This window comes from Crassostrea angulata, chromosome 2 (assembly GCF_025612915.1).
Source record: "Crassostrea angulata isolate pt1a10 chromosome 2, ASM2561291v2, whole genome shotgun sequence".
NCBI classification, from domain to species: Eukaryota; Metazoa; Mollusca; class Bivalvia; order Ostreida; family Ostreidae; genus Magallana; species Magallana angulata.
The window spans coordinates 64,193,112-64,210,743 of NC_069112.1; the positions used below are offsets into that span (position 1 = coordinate 64,193,112).

General features: G+C 35.8%; 1 protein-coding gene and 1 pseudogene across 1 annotated transcript; both read left to right on the top strand.

Annotated features, from left to right (window-relative positions):
- The window catches only part of LOC128174683 (uncharacterized), a 131,508-nt pseudogene extending 130,979 nt beyond the window's left edge, over positions 1-529 (top strand).
- A 2,902-nt stretch (positions 530-3,431) lies between these two features.
- On the top strand, positions 3,432-11,161 carry LOC128174684 (uncharacterized protein K02A2.6-like). The gene is made up of 4 exons (XM_052840176.1): positions 3,432-4,017; positions 5,104-5,348; positions 10,437-10,548; positions 10,716-11,161. Exons 1-4 carry the CDS (start codon positions 3,432-3,434, stop codon positions 11,159-11,161), a joined length of 1,389 nt encoding a protein of 462 aa, XP_052696136.1.
- Positions 11,162-17,632: the final 6,471 nt, after the last annotated feature.

The window sequence follows — 17,632 nt, forward strand, 5'->3', positions numbered from 1 at the left end:
TATATAGTATTGAACATATTACAAAAACTTTATCACATTGGTTAAAACAAACTTTGAAAATGATTTTCGAAGGCAAACTTTGTTATTTGATACACAAAAACAAAAACCAAACCGTTACGACAGGATAGCAATCTAGTTTGTACATGTATTTGCTTATTTACGTATATAATGTATTTTTACAATCACCCGTGACCGTCTTGTAGACTGCCAATGTAAAGGATGAATGCCTGGCGTGCTCCTCAGACGATCAGTGTGTGACGCTCTCCAGTAAGAAAAACCATTGTATTCGAGGTAGGTTGAATAGTTGCGTAATATTGCATCCACGTGTGAATATTTTATTATATCGATTTTGTTGTTGTTGTTGTTGTTGTTGGGGGGGGGGGGGCTCTTAAACGCCTTAAATCCCAAACAATTGCTATACACTGTGCGCATATTTATGTGTTTGTGTTCTTTGTTTCATAATGTAATGAAAATTCCTTTGATTATGTAAATAGAGCAATCAGGGTCAATCAAATATATTCAATCATAAGCTATTCCTTGGGTGTGGTTAACTGTCTCAAACGTTTTGATGACCCTGCGATGAGTCAGCAGAATTGACGTTTGGTATAAATAGGAAGCGCGTCTGCGCATAGTAGTTAGTCTGCTGATAGACGCAGAGGAGAGAAGACCTCAGAGAGCAGAGATACAGCGATTATAGTAGGTACGCTTTATGTTTCATTTGCGGGACCCCAAAATACTGGGGGTGGACCATTTGAAACATTACGGTATATCATATATTCCGGGAGCATAGGCTCAGAAAATAAATAAGTTCGGACTAGGTTCAGCACAGGGTCTGAAACGGTGGTCTGAAACAGTGGTTTCAGACCAAGTGTTGTACAAGGATAGCTGAAGGAAAATAATTAGTTATAAATCAGTTAGAATCATCGTGTTTGATTTAATTTGATGAAAAGTGTTTAAGAGTTGATTTTACTCCAATCATTTAAAAACGTAGGAAACGTTTAGGGAAATTATTATCCGTGGTTTGAACCCACATTACACGTTACAAATTTTTGGTGGCAGCGGTGGGATAATTCAAACCAACTTAATTTTCTTTTCACTGTGATTAAGTTTAAGTTTATAGTTTCAAACTATTGTAGTTTTAGATAGAATTTTTGTTTGTTCATATTTACTTTTCATGTTTGAAACAAGTTATTAAGAGATATTCATACAGGGTTAAGAAATAAAAATCATGGATAAGATAGATGAAGAAATCAGTTTTCTTGAGGAGAGAATTAAGGAGCTTTCTAATGAAAGCATGAAGATTGAAGAATACAGGGCACAGTCAACGCCTGGGACTGTGAGAGATTCAGGAATTGGAGCGTCTGGACGTGGTGTAGAACATACCACGGAAGAAAACTATGATTCCAAAGGTGCAAGACCTAAAACTAAGATGTATGCCCAGACAGAAGATTCGTTTGAACTTTACGATAGAGAAGACAGGGTTCAAAAGCAAACATCGTCGATGTATTTAGATACGCCAGACAATATGCCAAGAAATATAACAACTCGTAGAAACAGGGATGTGCCGCAGGCTCGCACGTATGACGAGCAAGGGAATACAGATAAGCCTGGTAAGCTGAAACCAGCAACATACGATGGTTCAACATCATGGGTGGATTATAAATCACATTTTAATGCGTGTGCTTGTTTGAACCATTGGACCGAGGCTGAAAAGGGAATGTATCTAGCTGTTTCCCTTAGAGGTCAGGCTCAAGGAGTGCTTGGAAGCCTGGCTGAAACATTTCAGATGAATTTCAGGGCACTATCAAAAGCTCTAGAAGAGAGATTTTCCCCAGCCAACCAAACGGAACTATATATAGCTCAGCTCAGAGAAAGAAGACAAAAAGCTAGTGAGACGATACCACAGCTCGGACAAGATGTCAGACGATTGACACGGCTGGCCTATCCTACTGCCCCAGCGGATGTTTGTGAAACTCTCGCCAAAGAGTATTTCATTGATGCTCTTACAAGCGCAGACATGCGTCTGAGGATAAAACAATCCAGGCCTCAACGATGCTATAAGACACGCAGTAGAGCTTGATGCATTTGTTGGTGCAGAACGTAAAAAGTATGAAGAAACCGGATTTCTAAGAGAAGTTGGGGATCAAATTAAGCCTGAACCAAAGCGGGAAAGTTTGGAGGAAACTGTCGGTTCAATACAGGAGATATTGGTTAAATTGCAGAAAGAAATTAATGATTTGAAACATGAACAGAAGGGATCTCATAGAACCGACAATGTGCCAGTAAATCCTATGAAGTGTTACAATTGCGGCAAACCTGGTCATATAAAGAGAAATTGCAGACTTAACCAGTCAAACAGAAAAAATGATCAGAAGTTTCCAGTACTGAACAAGCGAAGAGTTGACAAACCTGGTGAAAGGAAATCTTGCAGCTCCGGACATTTCAACAAGGCAACGCATAGAATGAGAAAACCAATTGCAACACGTGGGTACCAAGGAAGCATTGGTGTTCAAAGAAATGCTAATGAACCAGGAATGTATGTCAGAGGAAACATAAATGATATTCCTGCCATGACGTTAGTTGATACAGGGGCTACAGTCACACTAGTGTCTCGGGAAAAGTTTGAAGAGATGAATAAAAAGTGCAAAATTGAATTAGCTGAAACGAATCAAAGTATTCTATCAGCGTCTGGTACGCCTCTTCAAATTTACGGTAAAGCACTTGTCAAATTTAAGTTTGGCAACAAAATATTATATCAGACAACACTGGTTGCTGACATGACTGTTGATGCTGTTCTGGGCCTTGATTGTTTGAAGGCTAACAAGGGCATAATTAATTTGCAGGACAGAACACTGACCTTAGGAGATGAAACTCACTCACTAGAGTTTGAGGGGAGAATTTGATGCTTTAGAATTGTAGCACTTGAAACTGTATCCATACCATCCAAAATGGAAATTGTTACAAAAGGAAAAGTTGTAGTTCCAGAGAACGAAGAGATGCACTTAGATGTTGGAGTAGTGGAACCAGCAGAAACGTTTTTGAGTTCTGGCAGAGGATTGGTTAGAAGAACAGTAGTAAAAGGTAGTTCTACTGTTCCAGTAAGACTCTTTAATCCGTCTGAGAACAATGTAATCATCCACACTGGAACAACGGTTGGGCAATTGTCACCCATAGACCGTATAATAGAGGAAAATTACCAAGCTACAATGGGAGTTGTGAAACTGCCTGAGCATTTAGAGGAGTTGTATAGAAGGACTAGCCAGAATATGAGCAAGACAGAAGCAGGTGCAGTCAAAACACTCCTGATAAAGTATGCTAATCTATTTACAAAATCCGATAAAGACATGGGATGAACAGGACTTGCTAAACATAGCATTGACACCGGTGATCACAAACCCATCAAGGAAGCTCCTAGACGACTCCCAGAACACATGAATACAGAAGTAGAAAAGCATGTGAAGGAAATGTTGGAAAACAAGATAATAGAACCCTCAAATAGTCCTTGGGCTTCTAGAGTGGTGCTTGTGAAAAAGAAGGATGGTTCTACACGATTTTGTGTAGACTATAGGCGTTTGAATGCTATAACTGAAAAAGACGCCTATCCAATTCCACGCATTGATGAGACCCTGGACCAACTGGCAGGGTGTAAATGGTTTTCAACCCTCGATTTACACTCAGGCTATTGGCAGATTGAGATGGAGCCAAAAGACAAAGCCAAGACAGCATTCGTCACTCGAAATGGGCTATATCAATTCAATGTCATGCCTTTCGGGCTGTGTAACGCCCCAGCAACGTTCGAGAGGCTAATGGAGTTAACATTACAAGGGTTGCACTGGGACATTTGTCTCATCTATTTAGATGATGTCATTGTATATGCAAAGACATTTGATGAAATGAAGACTAATTTGTCGAGAGTCTTCGACAAACTTGCAGCAGCTGGACTAAAACTGAAGGCGAAAAAGTGCGCGCTATTTTCACGAAGTGTTGATTACCTAGGACATGTTGTGTCTGAACATGGTATTTCCACAGACCCAAAGAAGACCGAAGTTATTAAGAAATGGCCCCAACCTTGTAATGTAACAGAACTAAGATCCTTCATTGGTTTCTGTAGCTATTATCGTAAATTCGTTCCAAACTTTGCAGTTTTGGCGAAACCATTACATGCTTTGACAGAGAAGGGAACAAAATTCATTTGGTCTAGCGATTGTCAAAAGTCGCTTGAAACTTTGCGAAATAGGTTAATCAGTGCACCCATTCTAGCACACCCAGACTTCACAGAACCATTTATTTTGGACACTGATGCCAGCGACATGGCTATGGGCGCTGTGTTGTCACAAATACAAGATGGGGAAGAGAAAGTGATTTGCTATGCAAGTCGCTGTTTAAGCAAAGCAGAACGAAAATATTGTGTCACACGTAAGGAACTTCTGGCCATCGTCCATTTTGTGAAACATTTCAGACATTATTTGTACGGAAAGCCATTCTTAATTAGAACAGACCATAGTTCATTACGTTGGTTATTGAACAAGAGAGATTCTGAAGGTCAACTTGCTAGATGGATCGAAACACTTTCCTCTTATGAATTCGAAATTCAACATAGACCAGGGAAAATGCACACGAATGCAGATGCTTTGAGCCGAATGCCATGTAGACAATGTGGAAAGGATAACTGCAATGGCAAAAACCTTATTAGCAAAGGGCAATTTAGATCAGTCTTCGAAGAAAAGTATACAGCCAGCACGTCAGTGCAAGAAAGTCAAGAAGCAGATAAAGACATAGCATTAGTCAAGTCTTGGCTAGAAGCAAATGAGAGACCATCGTTCGAAGATATAAGAAGTGCAGGATATTTTCTGAAATCACTATGGAGTCAATGGAAGAGACTGAAACTAGTAAATGGAATTGTATGTAGACAATGGACAGTGTTCGAGACAAATGACGAAATACTCCAGCAAGTTATTCCTCTTTCTGACAGAAGAACGATTTTGAGACTATGTCATGATGAAAGAAACTCGGGACATCTTGGAGTGCATAAAACGTTGGCAAGAGTTAGGCAAAGGTTCTACTGGCCTGGGTTGCAACAAGATGTTAGACAATATGTCACAGGCTGTGATATTTGTATGAAGCGGAAGAATCCAAACAAGAAAAAGATAGCACCGATGCAGATAGTTCCATCAGGAATGCCTTTAGAGCGCATAGCAGCTGATATTCTCGGCGAACTTCCAGTTACAGAAAATGGCAACAGATATATTTTAGTAGTCTCAGACTACTTTACCAAGTGGACGGAGGCTTTTCCTATGCCAAACATAGAGGCTAAGACCGTGGCTAAATTGATTGTAGAGGAAGTTATTGTAAGGCTTGGGACACCTAAAATAATACATTCTGACCAAGGCAGGCAATTTGAATGTGAACTTTTTAGGGAAGTGTGTAAACTTTTAAACATTCAGAAAACGAGAACCACTGCCTACCATCCCCAGTCTGATGGGATGGTAGAAAGGTTCAACCGAACCTTAACAAGTATGCTTAGCGCATACGTACAGGAAAATCAAAGAGATTGGGACACACATATTTAGGGTCTTCCGTTTCCGACGGAAGACCCTCTTGTTATTCTATTGTTTCTTTTCCTTATTAGGGTCTTCCGTTTCCGACGGAAGACCCTCTTGTTATTCTATTGTTTCTTTTCCTTATTATTATTTTATTTTTTATTTTTTTTCTGACTTTTTTCGAACGCTATTTCTCGTGAACTACTCGACTGATTTGCATGAAATTTACAGGACATATTGAGCATCAAACGTACTTGATATTATAAAATTTCTGGCTGATGACGTCACTTCCTGTTTGAGATTTTGAGGATTTAGTGAATTTTTAAGGACCATTTTGTCCACGTAACTTCTCAAAAACTAATTGCGATAGAAATATGAAACTTTCAGGGATAGTAGATGAATGTTTGTAGATGATCCTATTTATTTTATATTTTGAAAAATGCGCAAGGCGGCGAAGCTCGCCCGAGCTCGAAAATTGGCACCAATTTTATTCACGAAATTTTCGCACATTTTCGGCCCTAGCTTTTAATGTGTAAATATTTTGTTAAGATATGTAATGCAAAAGTTGTTCAGATTAACTAGATCTTTCGTTTGATTTCAGAAAAAAGGGACTGGCCCCTCAAATTAGGGGCCAAAAGGGCTCTAAAATATTTTTGCAATAACTCTTTACTGAAAAATAATTTGTTATCAATTATAGAACCAAAAATGTTCATTGTACATCTGTTTATCTAAACAGTACCATGTCTAAGTCATATGTTACGTAATTAGGGGCTTTAAGAGGCCAAAAGTCCGAAATTTTTATCTTAAATATCTAGAAAAGGAGAAATATTTTGATAAGCATTATAGAACAAAAAATGCTTAAAATAATGTTCTTAACAATATGCTCCTAAAAAGTTGTTGTTGGTGGTCCCAGTAAGGATTTTAAGGGTCGGCCCCTAAAACACATTTGTTCAGATATCTTTAGAACGGTCAACAATTTCTGAACACTTGTTGAACAAAATGCGTTTATATTTACAAGACCTTATATTTGATATCAAGAAAAAGGGACTGGCCCCTCAAATAAGGGGCCAAGAGGGCTGTAAATTCTTTTTATAATAACTCTTAACTGAAAAATAATTTGTTATCAATTATAGAACCAAAAATGTTCATTGTACATATGTTTATCTATACGGTACCATACATATGTCATATGATACGTAATTAGGGGTTTCAAGGGGCCATATGTCCAAAACTTTGATCATTGATATCTAGACAAGGAGAAATATTTTAAAAAGCATTATAGAACAAAATATGCTTAAAATAATGATCTTAACGATATGGTATCTAAAATATTTATGTTGGTGGCCCTGGTAAGGAGTTAAAGGGTCGGCCCCTAAAGCACAATTGGTCGAATATCTCTAGAACAGTCAACAATTCGTGAATACATGTAGAACAAAATATGTTTATATTTAAAAGACCTTTAATTTGATATCAAGAAAAAAGGAGTGACCCCTCAAATAAGGGGCCACAGGGGCTACGAAGACTTTTCATAATAACTTATTTTTTGCGATAATTTGTTATTATTCATAATAACAAAAAATAAGAGCTTATTATTCATAATTCAAAACTGAAATCCGTTCTTAAATCGGACGATGCAATACAGAGATATAGGGGTTTAAAAATTAATTTTTCCGGACATTTTGATTCCACATTCTTGGTTAAGAAAATAGTTTTATGTTCAGAGTTAAATTAACTGGTACCTAAAATTATTCGATAATTGTTGAATGGTACTTTTACACATTCGGATTTGTATTTGCTAAGTCGTTCTTGAAATCGATAAGCTTTGTTAATTCGTACTTGGAATCATTCGGATTTTGTTAATTCGTACCAAGAATAATTCCATTTTTTTTCGTCTTAGTTTCTTATGTCTGTTTAAGAACCCTGCTTTTTACAGGAACTTTTAGCTTTACTTTCGACATTACGGGAAGACCCACTCGTTGCTTTGCAACGAGCTTTGCTCTAGTTATTATTTTATTTTTTATTTTTTTTCTGACTTTTTTCGAACGTTATTTCTCGTGAACTACTCAACCGATTTGCATGAAATTTACAGGACGTATTGAGCATCAAACGTACTTGATATTATAAAATTTCTGGCTGATGACGTCACTTCCGGTTTGAGATTTTGAGGATTTAGTAAATTTTTAAGGACCATTTTGTCCACGTAACTTCTCAAAAACTAATTGCGATAGAAATATGAAACTTTTAGGGATAGTAGATGAATGTTTGTAGATGATCCTATTTATTTTATATTTTGAAAAATGCGCAAGGCGGCGAAGCTCGCCCGAGCTCAAAAATTGGCACCAATTTTTTTCACGAAATTTTCGCACATTTTCGGCCCTAGCTTTTAATGTGTAAATATTTTGTTAAGACATGTAATGCAAAAGTTGTTTAGATTAACTAGATCTTTCGTTTGATTTCAGAAAAAAGGGGCTGGCCCCTCAAATTAGGGGCCAAAAGGGCTCTAAAGTATTTTTGCAATAACTCTTTACTGAAAAATAATTTGTTATCAATTATAGAACCAAAAATGTTCATTGTACATTTGTTTATCTAAACATTACAATGTCTAAGTCATATGTTACGTCATTAGGGGCTTTAAGGGGCCAAAAGTCCGAAATTTTGATCTTAAATATCTAGAAAAAGAGAAATATTTTGATAAGTATTATAGAACAAAAAATGCTTAAAATAATGTTCTTAACAATATGCTCCCTAAAAAAATTTTGTTTGGTGGTCCCAGTAAGGATTTTAAGGGTCGGCCCCTATAACACATTTGTTCAAAAAACTTTAGAACGGTCAACAATTTCTGAACATTTGTTGAACAAAATGCGTTTATATTTACAAGACCTTTTATTTGATATCAAGAAAAAGGGGCTGGTCCTTCAAATAAGGGGCCAAGAGGGCTGTAAATTCTTTTTATAATAACTCTTAACTGAAAAATAATTTGTTATCAATTATAGAACCAAAAATGTTCATTGTACATCTGTTTATCTATACGGTACCATACATTTGTCATATGATACGTAGTTAGGGGTTTCAAGGGGCCATATGTCCAAAACTTTAATCATTAATATCTAGAAAAGGAGAAATATTTTGATAAGCATTATAGAACAAAAAATGCTTAAAATAATGTTCTTAACGATAGGGTATCTAAAACATTTATGTTGGTGGCCCTGGTAAGGAGTTTAAGGGTCGGCCCCTAAAACACAATTGTTCGGATATCTCTAGTACGGTCAACAATTCGTGAATACATGTAGAACAAAATATGTTTATATTTACAAGACCTTTCATTTGATATCAAGAAAAAAGCAGTGACCCCTCAAATAAGGGGCCAAAGGGGCTACGAAGACTTTTCATAATAACTTATTTTTTGCGATAATTTGTTATTAATCATAATAACAGAAAATAAGAGCGTATTATTCATAATTCAAAACTTAAATCCGTTCTAAAATCGGACGATGCAATACAGAGATATAGGGGTTTAAAAATTGATTTTTCCGGACATTTTGATTCCACATTCTTGGTTAAGAAAATAGTTTTATGTTCAGACTTAAATTAAGGTACCTCACTACACCTTGAAAAAGTTTCTCAAATCAACAGAAAATTACTTCATTATGATAGAATGCATGATGGATAATAAGTATATATGTCAAATAGGCGAAAAAATTTGCAATTTTAGATAAAAAATGATATTCTCAAAAATTTCATTCAGTTAACATGAACAAAAGCCCCAGGTGGATTCGAACTCATGACCTGCGGTTCACAAGCCTGATACTTTAACCACTGAGCTATGACGATAGACATCTGAATCGATTGATACAAACAATTTAACAAAACATTTAAATCGCCATCTTGTGACGTAGTGTCTTAAAAAGTATAAGCCTCGGTGTAGTGAAGTACCTTAACTCGTACCTAAAATTATTCGATAAATGTTGAATCGTACTTTTACACATTCGGATTTGTATTTGCTAAGTCGTTCTTAAAATTGATAAGCTTTGTTAATTCGTACTTGGAATCATTCGGATTTTGTTAATTCGTACCAAGAATAATTCGATTTTGTTCGTCTTAGTTTCTTACGTTGGTTTAAGAAACCTGCTTTTTACAGCTTTACTTTCGACATTACCGGAAGACCCACTCGTTGCTTTGCAACGAGCTTTGCTCTAGTCCCTATATTATGATGGCATATAGGTCAGCTGAGCATGAATCGACAGGTTTTACACCTAACATGCTTATGCTAGGAAGATAAACGTCTTTGCCATTGGATTTGCAGTTTGAGATGCCGGAGCCTCTAAAAGAAATGAGTCCAAATGAATGGGCTTGGACTCTTAGAGAGAGAATAGAGAGAACTCACAGTTTTGTTCGTCAATACACAGAAGCTGCTATGAATAGACAGAAAAACTATCATGACATGAAGATGTCTTGGGAGAAGTTCAAACCAGGGGACCAAGTTTTTGTTTATTTTCCACAAAAGAAAATAGGTTGTTCTCCGAAACTCACTTCATTTTGGCGCGGGCCATTTGAAGTCCTTGAAAAATGGTCCGATGTTCTCTACGCTGTTAACTGTGGAAGAAAATGAGAAAGGCAGATCATACATTGTGATCGTTTACGCAAAAAGAGGGATCAAACTCTCAGAGGAGAGGATACTGGATTAATTACCGAGCTGTTAGACAGTTATACTGAAACAGATGAAGGAGAGCAAGAAACTGATAAGATTGTAGAGAGTGTTGATGAACTTGTCGAGTCTACCAGGCCTAAAAGAAAATGTGGCCGTCCGAAGTGGTTAGAGGACTATGAGTCCTATTAAGTTGTGTAAAACTTTATTATTAAGTAATAAAGCTGTTTATTTTTTTTTATATTTTGTAGAAAATGCCGAACCTGAAAGTAACAAAAGCTAAAGTTAGAAATCATTGTCCATTGTGTGATGGAGAAGTTGTTGATAACCAATGGCCTGAACATTTGATGAGGTGCACGGGAGGCAAGTTTCCTTGCAAAACGTGTGGAAAATTATTCAAGAAGAAGGAATATTTGATCAGACATGAGAAGAAATTCCATGGGAAAGAATCAGTCAATCAGAATGACAATGGTGTTGACAGCGGCGATGAGGGGTGGCTTACACAGGACCCAGGTGATTTGCTTGGACAGGTATCCAGTACAGATCCAGTGACGAGGGAGTCGAGTCCTGTGAAGAAAATTCAGAGGGGATCAAAGAGCAGTCTCAAGTAGCGTCAAATGAAGATAAGGGTGAAAGTGAGAAAGAGAAGCATAGTGCGAAACCAGAGAGCCGTAGTCCTTTGGAAAAGGGTAGAGTTGTGCGAAAGCGTACAGAACCAGCTCCAGTGTTTGCACCAAAGAGGTCAACACCATTGGTTTCAACCCAAAGCAGCGGGGTCTGCACATCTTCCGTTCCGAAGTTCAGTTTCGGAAAGACGTACAAGTCGTCGAGCACACAGACGGAGAATCAGTCTGGTGATGGACAAAAGAGAGTTTTGAAGAAGCGGAAGTTGCACAAAGTCGTCTCAACCTACACCAAGGATGACAAGCAGGTTGAAGAAATTGTGGAAGAGGAAGAATTCGAGTACATGGAATGAAAGACATTGATTGATATGAACAGGCAGAAACCTGTCATGCTTCTAAAACATTTTGTTTTGTTGAATAACTTTATCGAAAATGTATTATAAAAAAAAAAAAAAAAAAAAGAGTTCGTATTTGGTTTTACTTCATATGCAGGGTCGCATATATTTCGGAGGCGTGGGTAATGTAATGAAAATTCCTTTGATTATGTAAATAGAGCAATCAGGGTCAATCAAATATATTCAATCATAAACTATTCCTTGGGTGTGGTTAACTGTCTCAAACGTTTTGATGACCCTGCGATGAGTCAGCAGAATTGACGTAGGGTATAAATAGGAAGCGCGTCTGCGCATAGTAGTTAGTCTGCTGATAGACGCAGAGGAGAGAAGACCTCAGAGAGCAGAGATACAGCGATTATAGTAGGTACGCTTTATGTTTCATTTGCGGGACCCCAAAATACTGCGGGTGGACCATTTGAAACATTACGGTATATCATATAGTCCGGGAGCATAGGCTCAGAAATAAATAAGTTCGGACTAGGTTCAGCACAGGGTCTGAAACGGTGGTCTGAAACAGTGGTTTCAGACCAAGTGTTGTACAAGGATAGCTGAAGGAAAATAATTAGTTATAAATCAGTTAGAATCATCGTGTTTGATTTAATTTGATGAAAAGTGTTTAAGAGTTGATTTTACTCCAATCATTTAAAAACGTAGGAAACGTTTAGGGAAAATTATTATCCGTGGTTTGAACCCACATTACACGTTACACAACTAATTCTACACAGTTATGATATATAGGAATGAGTCACTGCCATCCTTCAAAAAAGACCAGTCTGTACAAAGCAAAAAAAATGTTTCTATCACTGGAAATTAAAGCCATCAAGTGGCAACAGCCTGTAGAAACAGTTCAACACCTGCTTTCCTAAACAAAGTTATATCAACCCTGAGTCATACCCAAAGAACACCATATGTCTCAGAAATCCCAGCAGAGTCTGAAGCGTGATTATGCTGGATCTGCTTATGTCATTAATACATTAGGGTGATTAAATATTACATCTTTTTTTTTAAATTACATTATTTGTGAAATACTGAAAATAATCATTATCATTTTTTTAAATTAAGAGAATTTATGTCCGGAATTGAATAGCTGTAGAGATCATGTGTAGAGAATACAGAGAATTTTAAGAGGAAATTTCAAAATTTTCATCTTATTTTACAGTTATAGTTGATTACTTGATTCAGCGATTTATTCATGATTTTGTTGTATTTGCAATTAACAAGATTTAAAAGAACATTTTATAACATAGGAGTTAAGTGGACAGTGTGGCAACCCGTCAATTTAAAATACAAGTGCCAACATCAGTGTGTGATCCATTTAAGTAAGATATTTGTACCTAACTAAAATATATAAATTTACTTTATTTAGCTTTCCTGAACTGAAAGCTCAAGTAAGCTTTTTTCATTGCATTTTATCTGTCGTCCGTCTGTACACTTTTCAAATTTGTAACATCTTTTCAAGAACCACTGGGCCAATTTCAACCAAACTTGGCACAAAGCACTCTTAGGCAAAAGGATTCAATGAATATTTCCGAATGGAGAAAAGATGTAAACATTACCAGTTATAAATCTTTGTAATTTGTTTTCGTTCATGTCAATTTCTCCAAGTAAAAATAGATGAAGCGTCAATAAGAGACCTTGCATATTTTCCATTACATCAATTGCACTTTTTTTCATTGACATGTACATTTTCGTTAAAACTTGTCAAAAGGTAACGGAGATAGTAACCTGGAACAGACTATGAACAAACAAGCGTGCATATCCCACATGCATATCGAGATTGACTTTGTTTTCATTCAATCACATTAACTTAATATTAGGATTTTTATATATTCTTAAAAATGTATGCCTAAGTTTCACAATCATGAAGTAAATCAACGTTAATAAAAATAATGACGAGAATAGAATGATAAACAGCACAACTTACCGACGATATTTTCTCTTTCCTTCACAAAGAAGCGCGCGCATTACAAACGTATGCAAATTTTATCTTTCGAAGATGGCCGTGAATTAACTAGGTAGTGTAAAATGGTAATGTTTATGAGGAATTTTCGTCGTGTTTTGAGTAGCACAGTAAAACGTTACACGTTGTTTGGTTTTTTCATATCATTCTCGTTAGATTTATTGTATGAACAAAGACACTAAAAAATATAATTGAGCGGGACGTATGTACCTTTAAAGGACACAATGAAGCAAACCCCAAAATGTATTTGAGTGAACTGTTAACAGTGTTAAATGCAGTCTCATTCTTTTAAGAGGGACAGTAGTTTAGGGAGGCTATCATGAAAGTCACCTGAAATGCCTAAATGGACAAAGGAAGAGAAAGATGCTTTGAAAAATTCTTTCAAGAAGTATTTCGCACAATAAGAACACCTGGACAACTAGATTGTTTAAATGCTATTAAAAAGGAATAATTTTTGAAAACATTCTCTTGAAGGCAGGTCAAATATGCAGTTAAAAATTTAAATGCGACCGAAAGTAGACGAATAAAAAAACATCTAAATTAGTATAGGTGACAAGATGTTTAGGATTTAGCATTGCTTTACCTAGTCATCTGTGAACAGGTTAAACGTTGTAATTGTATTTTCCAATTAATTAGTACTTATCAAAGTTATTGTTGATAATATTTTTTTAACCCTGAAGGGGAGAAGGGTACAAAGTGTATACTGTTTAACCCTTGTGTGTGTGTGTGTCTGTCTAAGTGACTATTCGTATGTAAGAAAAAAAAATTCTGTCGCATTTATCCCAGTAACTATTCACCACCTGTGCTTGAAATTTAACACACTCTTTGTTTAGGCATGCCATATGGTGGGATTAATTGCTTTACATCAACTTCTATTTAAATGATGACTTGCTTGATTTTTAGCTTAAATTTTTAACAAGTTTTCGTCAAAGATTTCTTAGCAACTATTTATCACAGATGCTTTGAATTTTAACACACTCATTGTTCTGACATGCAATATAGTTGGATTTATTTTTAACATATTCGATATCAACTTCCTGATAATTGTTGACTCGCTTTTTTTATATATTAACATCAAAGTGGGGGTATCACTAGTGAGCAGTGGCTCACACGTTGTTAATTACTTTTTTTTTAAATTTCTTGTCCTTTCGTCTCATTTTCTTTCCAACATTAAACTTTGGTTCTCTATTTTGATCCTGATATTTGATATTATGGTTTAATGCAAGAATATTCTGGACTATAGGTAACTTTGAGTGTAGATATTAATAACTTTTATGTGCATGAAGCAAGAAAAAAGTTCAAGAGCAGTAGTACATCAGAATTGTTTGCATAAGTTCAGATTGCAAATATTGTAACATTGTTGTAAACCTGTGCACGGTTGTGAATTAGTTCAGAGAGAGAGAGAGCGCGAGAGAGAGAGTTTACTGACAAAAAAGAGAAATAACTAGTGTATCAAATAAATGTTTTTTGAATTGTAAATAAGATACTAAAATGTCATTGTAAAGTTAAACAAAACCCTCCAATTTGGATGTTATTCTCATGTGAATAATAATTTGCATTATATATCCCCCCCCCCTTTCATATTGAGTTTCCTGTGTGAACCGGCAAAATCACGTGACAATATAGTGATTTCTCAATTTCCGGTGTGTATAAAGTTAAAGTAATGTGATTAAATGTAGTGACATTCAGAGGGAAAATCATTTTTCTCCTCTAAGCTTCTCGTCAAAAAGATCTATAGTGAAGATGAAAACATCTGTAGAATCACAGTGATAAATTTAACTCGTTGATATTGCGGGAACATTATGTAGTGATTTTCATGTGTAAAACCTTCTGTAGTAAGAATCAAGGATTTACAAGTTTGAGTGTATGTGTGTGAGATCTGTGTGTATTATTACATATTATATAAATATACTTAGCTCTATATCGAGTTTTTCAAAACTATGCAAAGGAAAAATAATGACTCGATTTGTAAGGGAAATAAGCATCAAACTGGAATATTGTTAATTTTATTGAACCTAAATGTTGTTGACTTACAAATGTGTAAGTATTGTAAAGGTCACAGGTCTTCCGGGGAAAAATTCCCAAAGGAGAAATGTTACAGTGGATGAATACAGAATCAACAAAACTTTCAACAGCAACATGTCCACAGGTTGATGTTAAATTATGGGGAGAAAGGCTAATGCACATAGCACCTAAAGAAGGAACAGGAATTGTTGTTACAAATGTTACAGTGGATGAATACAGAACAAACAAAACTCTTAACAGCAACATGTCCACTCGTAATGATGTCAGTATATAAAGTCATGTCTTTATATATTTCGTTTAAGGTCAGAATATACGACACGTTCCTCGAGAATCTTTTCTGTATCTCCTCATTATAAAGAGTTCCAATAAAAATTATTATTTATAATCATTTTTAAACTAGAGGTACTGTGAGCAAGCTCACAATTGATACCCCCCGCTAAGAAAAATTTAATATTTTAACATTTAGAATTATTGGTATACTGAGCCGGATTTTTTCCAAAAAAAAAATTTCAACAATTTTTTTTTCCTTAAAAAAAAATTCATCGAGGCAGGCCATTTTCAGAGAGGGATGAGAGTCTAAAAATAGTTTTATGTGGCCTGAGACATGCAAGCTTTGTGTCAAATTTTAGCTTCTAATATTTCCATAGCTTCAAGACATGACACAGACAGAATTTAGCATTTTTGGAACAATGTCCTTGAACTTTCTCGATTGACCTTGGGTCAAAGTCATGACACACCCTCAGATCATAAGCAATCTTTGTGTGAAGTAAAAACTTCCAATGTTTCCCCATAAGAAAGATATGGACCGGACACGAATTTTGCATTTTTTCTGCCAGTGACCTTGACCTTTGGGTCAAGGTCATGACACACCCTTAGATCATAAGCAATCATTGTGTGAAGTAAAAACTTCCAATGTTTCACCATAAGAAAGATAAGGGCCGGACACAAATTATGCATTTTTCTGTCAGTGACCTTGACCTTGCCCAAATGAGCTTGGGTCAAGGTCATGACACACCCTTAGGTCATAAGCAATCTTTGTGTGAAGTAAGAACTTCCAATGTTTCTCCATAAGAAAGATATGGACCGGACACGATTGCACAGACAGACGGACAGACGGACATGGTGATTCCTATATACCCCCCAAACTTTGTTTGCGGGGGGTATAATGATAAGCATTTTATTATCTTGCATTTGTATGTCTAGATAGCCGAGTGGTTAGAAAGGTGTCCCTTATTGCTAGGAATGTTAGGTCCATAGGTTTTGAGTTCAAACCCTGGCCTCGGCTGTATATATAAATATTATTTTTTATATCAGCAATTCAAGTGTATTTTCAAGAAGTTCATAAAGAAAATTGCATACTTTAGTATTTTGCAGAAATGCCTGATAAGGTATCCTGATTTTTTGCAAGAAAGCTGATCAAAGTAGTTGTAAATCAATAACAAACTCCTGGAAAAATTTATCTAAAATTGAGGAACCTGTCGTATGACCTTAAGAAAATGTTTACGTATCATATTGAAATCACTGTATATCTTTAACTAGACACAAAGGGTTTGACACTAAGGCACGTCCGACCGACATTGTCTAGTAAACGATAGGTCCGGTCGGATTAAATGTCTGTGTACTAGCCCGACTGGTCGTGGGAAAAAAAAGTGTGCACATACTTTTTCTGTAGTATTAATATCAATAGAAGTAAAAACACCTTTTCCTTACAGACTTAAATTCTACAAACCGTTATTTAAGTACAATCCAAGGACTTACCTAGAGGATGAAGTGAGGGAAATACTCACTTTTTGATCGGTAACTTCGCCGGAATTTCCTCCGAACGAAAAGTCCAAGTCGCCCTGTACACGAAGTTCATATAATCGTGTAAATTAGCCTCAAGGGCTATAAAGTGATAATTATTTCATTCTAAAGACGTCTAGATCTTCACAAACTGAGTTTATGCATCTTGTGTTTAATTAATCTAGTCTGTCTTATCTTTAGGTATTATAAATACGGGTGATGCAACCCCATGCTGTACAAAACGACGTTTAACAGTGAATTTGTTGGTAACATGTAATTAGCTAATAACACTGCCAAATGTATGCTAAAATAATCATAAACTCTTTGTTTACAGTTACAGTTATAATATCCTTTTTTTAAAATCTAAATCCTCAACATAATGGTTGGGTTGGACTAATGTCACCAAAATACACTAAAAAACAGAGACTGGTTTTATTTGTCATTTTAGTTAACACAATTACTTAACAGTTGATCTATAAAATATATGAATACATCAAATAATTTAAATTAATACTTGATAATTTTTTTTTCAATTTTTATGATTTGTTTTCTTTTTTAATCATAATGACATGTTTCTAATCTAATTCAAATTATTTAAGTTTAAATCTGTGTATATCATCATTATCATGATTATTGTTATACCATTGTCAAGTAATGAAAGT